Source organism: Coffea eugenioides, unplaced genomic scaffold (genome assembly GCF_003713205.1).
Source record: "Coffea eugenioides isolate CCC68of unplaced genomic scaffold, Ceug_1.0 ScVebR1_2181;HRSCAF=3169, whole genome shotgun sequence".
Taxonomy (NCBI): Eukaryota; Viridiplantae; Streptophyta; class Magnoliopsida; order Gentianales; family Rubiaceae; genus Coffea; species Coffea eugenioides.
The window spans coordinates 1,435-6,907 of record NW_020862646.1 but is presented as its reverse complement, the minus strand read 5'-3'; the positions used below and the strand labels follow the sequence as shown (position 1 = coordinate 6,907).

Genomic DNA, 5,473 nt, shown 5'->3' with positions numbered 1-5,473 from the left:
CGAAACTAGCGTGCTAAGGCTATCGAGTAGCCACACTCGCTCGTTTCCCTTATCGGAAGGGGACACTCAAGCAAAATGAACCCTATAGCTAGTATGGGATGCAAAAACCCAAAATGAGGGGAAAAGGGGGTCGAGGATCATGCCAAATGATAAAACTAAGGAAAATGCGTGATATGTAGTGAACAGGCAAATAATGCATTAATGAAAAACCAAAGGAAAAATCCTATCGGGTCTAGCGTTGGACTAGCCCTTTCTATGAATTCCTAATAAAAATGAGCCACAACTAGCATTAGGCTAGTGTGGTGACGTTCATTCATCCATTCCATTCATTCATGGTTATGAAAGCAAGTAGACATGCCAAAACGCTTGTAAACACGTAGCACGTAGCACTTAGCATGCTTGACTAGATGCAAGAGCCTACTAAAGCAATTTAACATGTAACAACAAAAGCAAGCAACCAAGGGGAAGGGGAAAATGGACCAGATGCTCTACGAGCACTATCTATTACAAGCCAAGAGATGTACACATACCCCATAAAAGCATAAAGGGGAAGGGAAAGTGGACCAGAGGCTCTCCGAGCCCTATCTTAAATAAAAGTAAAAGCCAGTAAATGCATGCAAGGAGATAAGGAAAGCGGAGTAGGCATGCAATTTCACATAACACGTAGGAGCACATAGAGTCAAATGAAGTGCAAAATGGGGGATAGAGTGTACCTCCCTTGAAGTGACGCCCTAACGTAGTGAAATTACTAACTTACCCTCCAAAATAATAAAAAAAGGTCAAGGTACCTCAAATAGTAGAATATAACAAAAAGACGGCTTAAGCTAAGACCATCAAAACAAAAGGTTAAGGCACCACTTTAATGATATAATATAAATAATCCAAATGGCATTCATCAAATCATAAAAAATTTCCTCCATCACAACTTAAATGTAGTCAATGGTACTTTAAAGATCAAGGAGAAGGCATGGCCTATTCGATTTCCAAGTGAAGCATCTATTAAGGACTCAAACATATCCCTTACCCAAACACTCGAGTCAATCGAACATTTAAGAACTTTAAAAGTCCAAAACAAAACAAGGGTCAAGCAATCCAACACATAAACATGGAATTGAACAATTAGAAGCACTTAAATGCCTAAGATCAAATACGGATCAATGAGTGGTTTCACTTGCATTTTAGGATCCAAAAACAACCATCAAACAATCAAACCAAAACCAATTAAAATGTTTTAAGAACTTTAAAGGTCCAAAAGCAAGAAAAAAAAAAAAAAGTTAAGCAGCAAATTTACTTAGGAAAGTTAAGGAAAACGGGCAAACATAAGCTCATTTAAACACAAGTTTCACAAATTCATGCTCTAAGTATCACCCAAACAAATGAAAGCAAATGAGCAATCGAGTTGCGAAGTTGAAGCTACCAAAGACTCAATTGTGAACACTACCCAAGCATTCAAACTCAATCAAGCACTTTTAAGAACTTCAAAGGTTCGAAGGCAAAGAAAAGGTGGAGGAATGGTTCAAAAACATTTTAGGGCCTAATTGCAAGAAATGGAACCTAATTGGGTCTTTATAGCATTGCTGAAAAAAATTACAGGGACCCAATTGACTAATTTTCTAATTATTTGGGCCGTAGTGAGTCTAGGGGAAACTTGGGGGGTCAAAATGCAAATTTTGAAAAGCTTTTTTCATGCAAAACATGCAAGAACGTGAAACAGGTTCTGCAATGAAGAAGTGTTTCTGCAATCAAGAAATATTACCGCAGGTTACACTTTTTGCAAGCAAACTCCAACTTCAGCACAAGTTTGATCAAAACATTTCAACCAAGACGTCCAAAACCCTTATCCCAGCAACATGCAACATGATTTCAACATCCAAGCAAAGCAAAAACATAGCAGGGAAATTGTTCAAGATGTTAGAAGATGGCTTGGCAGAATTCTAGTTCATTCCTTTTTAGCAATTGTCTGGTCATGGTTCAAATGCTCCAAAACCCAAACATGTAAACCCAAACCAATCTTCCAAATCTTCTTTTTGCAAACAAGGTTAACTAACAAACTGAATGGCCGACACTTTAGGGAGCCAATGCAGGTAAGGAAACAGCAAAGAGAATGCGACAACTTTTTTGGTTCTGCTGCAAATTTTCATGTGCAAAGTTCTGCATTTCAGCAAAGCAAATGCGTACAACAGCCTTGAAATTACTCCAATCCAACATGGCTAAACACCTATGAACAATGGGACTCTTGGAGGATTTTCATGCTAAGTTTCATGCAATGAACGAAAACAAGCAGCTTATGCGACTGATTTAATTAAGCTTCAACAACCGAAAATAAAAACTGCTGCACTTTGCTTTCAACTTAGATTTTCGATTCAAAAACAGCTTTGATTAGATGTTTTCAACTCCAATAAACTTCATTCAGACCAAACAAACAGAAAGACTTGACAACTTTATTCAGGCATACAGGAAACTTTTAAACTTCAACAAGCAGTGTTCTTGAACTTCAGCATTTTGCATGACAAGATGCACTCAAACATCTCAAACCACAAACCCAAACTCAAATTCCTATTAAGCTTATCATGCTTGCAAACTAAGGCTGGAAACCTGAGTTGCTCAATCAACCAACGAAATGAAAGAAAAGTGCAGGCCTTTATATGCATCAGAAAAAACTACAAGCACCAGTGGGTTTATAAGGTGACTAAATGTGAAGTTGCAGCAGAGGAAAAATAACACTCATGCAGACAATTTTTCTACCTTTCCCATAAAACTTCAGATGTTGACGCACAGATCAGAAGAAAAACCATGCGGCCTTAGCAAAAAATTCTGAAACTTTACCATTTAGCAGTCTCACGCGACACTATCATGCAAGCAAAGAAAATTATGATAACTAGCAAGTTTAGACTCATTCATGGGTTCATTTCTGCAAAGGTTTTAGCTTTCATATGCGCAGGAAATCTACCATGGGCATGAACTCAAAACGTGTAAGCCTGTCTACTGGTTCCATAAAACCCCACTCAAATCACTTTGAATCAAAACAACCAAATCATGATATGAAACCATAACTACAGTTGCTGCCTTTCCCCCCCCCCTGAGAATCCGAAACAAAAGACTCCAATTTTTGACATTTTCAGCAGTTTTTATCCGATGTAATAAGCCTAATGAATCAACAAAACTACAAAACTCTAGAGTTCTAACTCACGGCCTAACAAAGCTTGGAGATATACACTCCGTATGCCAGATTGAAGCAGATAGAGACAACAACGACAAACCATCGAAACAGAGAACTAAAAGCAAAAGTCCAACTCAGTCACGAAGGAAATCGGAGAAGCTAAAACTGGGGAGGCTAAAGAAATCAGTTGTAGGAAGATACCTGAAGTTTTTGATCGATGGAAAGAAAGTGAAAGCTTTGGTCTTTCTTCCTGCTTCGATAGCTTCTTCCGCCGTCTGTCTCCTTAATTCCCTTTGCTGGTTTTTCCCGTTTTCCGTCGACTTCGCCTCTCAATATCCTAGCAGTTCCAACCTTTATCAGTTAGTATCCCCCTTAATCTCCCCAAAATTCTTACTCTCTCGCTCTCTGTTCTTCTCTCAAACACTCTGCAGTCAAACGTGAGCCTCTCCGTTGAACTCTGGTTCAGATTTTTCCTCTCTCTTTTGCCCCGTTCTCCTCTTTCTTTTGCCGTGGTTTTTTTTCGTCAATCCCTTCTCAAAAAATCCCCCCCCTTGCGGCTGGCTTTTTCCTTTTATATGGTCAATTGGGAGCCCTAAAACCATTGTCCTTTCTCCAGTAATTGCAGCCAAGGAGCCGTCCCAGATTTCTTTTGCAAGCTGCGTAAGTCCGCAGCTTTCATGCTGCGGCAACAATTTTCCTTTTTTTTTTTTTTTTTTTTTTTCTAGCTACTTAAACAGAAATTAATAACAATAAAAATGAAATAAATGATAATAACAAAGTTTATGATAACAGAAATTGAACAGCAAATTACAACTTCCATTTTTCATCCATTTTCTTTTTTCTTTTCTTTCTTTTTTTTTACTTAAATAAACATAACAATAAAAGAAATAACAATAAAATGCCACCAAAAACACAAATGCTTGTAATCTGAAACAATAATATATTTTTCTTTTTCTTTGAAAAACAATTAAAATGTATCAAAAAGTAAATAATGCCTATTACACTAAAAACTTTTCCTTCAAATTTCAAACTTTTCACTTTTTTCAAAACAGGCCAGTATGCATTAAACCATTTTTCCCATTTCTTTTCCCCCTTTTTTATTTTCACTTTTCTCTTTTTTTTTTACCTCTAAAATAAATCTACGTTAAAACTTATAAATTAAAAACTACAAAAACAACTAAAAACTAAAAAAGGGAAATAAAATAAAACCTAAAAAAGCTAGACAAACGAAAATGAGCTAAAATGCAAAAAACCGTCTAAACAAAAATCAACCGATTATCACTAAAACCACACATACAACATTAATTCAAAAATTTGGTGTCTACAAGCTGTCCCCGGCTGAGATGGTTCAAAGCCTCATGGTGAGCACAGCTTCCACCTCAGCCTTTGTGGCCGAGATGACACACCGGTACTGTGCTCTGGTCGAGGAGCAGGACACCGGCAAGCTGCAAAATCAGATCTCCAAGTTGGAGAAGAAATTGGCGGTGTCCGAGTCTGAGAAGGCCGAGCTCCAGAGACAGCTTAAGAAGGCCGAAGCTAAGGGTGAGGAGGCCGAGGTTACAATGAATAGTCTCAGATCAGCCCTCGAAGAAGAGCAGAAGAGGGGGGACGAGGTTAAGAAGTCTCATGAGCAAGCCCTCAACAGCGTTGGGGCCTCGGCAGTGGAAGCATTTCGGAGGTCTGAGGCCTTCACCAAGGATCTCGGCCAACTGCTCACACCAAACTTCATGTTCGGCTTCACGTCGGGTGTGGACGCGGCCGCAGCCCACCTCTCCTCCGAAGCCTTGGAGTCGTTGAAAGACAATGACAGCTACAACGAGGACTCTAAGGAGTTGTGCGACCGGATGGCCGAGGGCCTCCAGGCCGGGAGGAACTTGGCCGAAGTCCAAAACGAGTTCAACAAGTGGCTGTCTGAACTCGACGAAGTGTTCGAGTAGGGTGAAGAAGCTGGGGAAGACGAAGCCGAAGGGGACATCGGCGAAGAGCATGAAGAAGAACTTCACCCCGGCGGAGGAGAGTCCGCAGAGAAGGCTGCCCAGGAGGGAGCCGAGACGGGGAATGGAGCCGAGACGGGGGTCTAGGCTCGTGGGCTTTAAAGGGGTGGCCGAGGTGGAGAGTGCTTAGTAGCATTCCGACCTCGGCCTTGTATTTTTTGTAACGCACTTTTCTGTTGAATGAAAGCCTATTTCTTTTCATCTCAGCACTTTAATTTCTTGCTTTGACTTCGTCCCTTGCTTGTCCGATGTTGAAAAATAACATAAGATCCGAAGTCATCACTTAATTTAAAATTCAAACATAATACATTTTGAGGTT

The 5,473-nt window shown here is 39.8% G+C and overlaps 1 protein-coding gene across 1 annotated transcript; it reads left to right on the top strand.

Annotated features, from left to right (window-relative positions):
* Positions 1 to 4,503: 4,503 nt before the first annotated feature.
* LOC113756338 (neurofilament light polypeptide-like) lies at positions 4,504 to 5,241 on the top strand. The gene is made up of 2 exons (XM_027300034.1): positions 4,504 to 5,043; positions 5,098 to 5,241. Exons 1-2 carry the CDS (start codon positions 4,504 to 4,506, stop codon positions 5,239 to 5,241), a joined length of 684 nt encoding a protein of 227 aa, XP_027155835.1.
* The last annotated feature ends 232 nt before the right edge of the window (positions 5,242 to 5,473 follow it).

Excerpts from the sequence above, each read along its gene's own strand:
- LOC113756338 (XM_027300034.1), top strand. The coding sequence starts at position 4,504 with ATGGTTCAAAGCCTCATGGTGAGCACAGCTTCCACCTCAGCCTTTGTG. Across the intron at positions 5,044-5,097 it reads CCGGGAGGAACTTGGCCGAA|GGTGAAGAAGCTGGGGAAGA; the intron begins GTCCAAAACGAG and ends GTGTTCGAGTAG.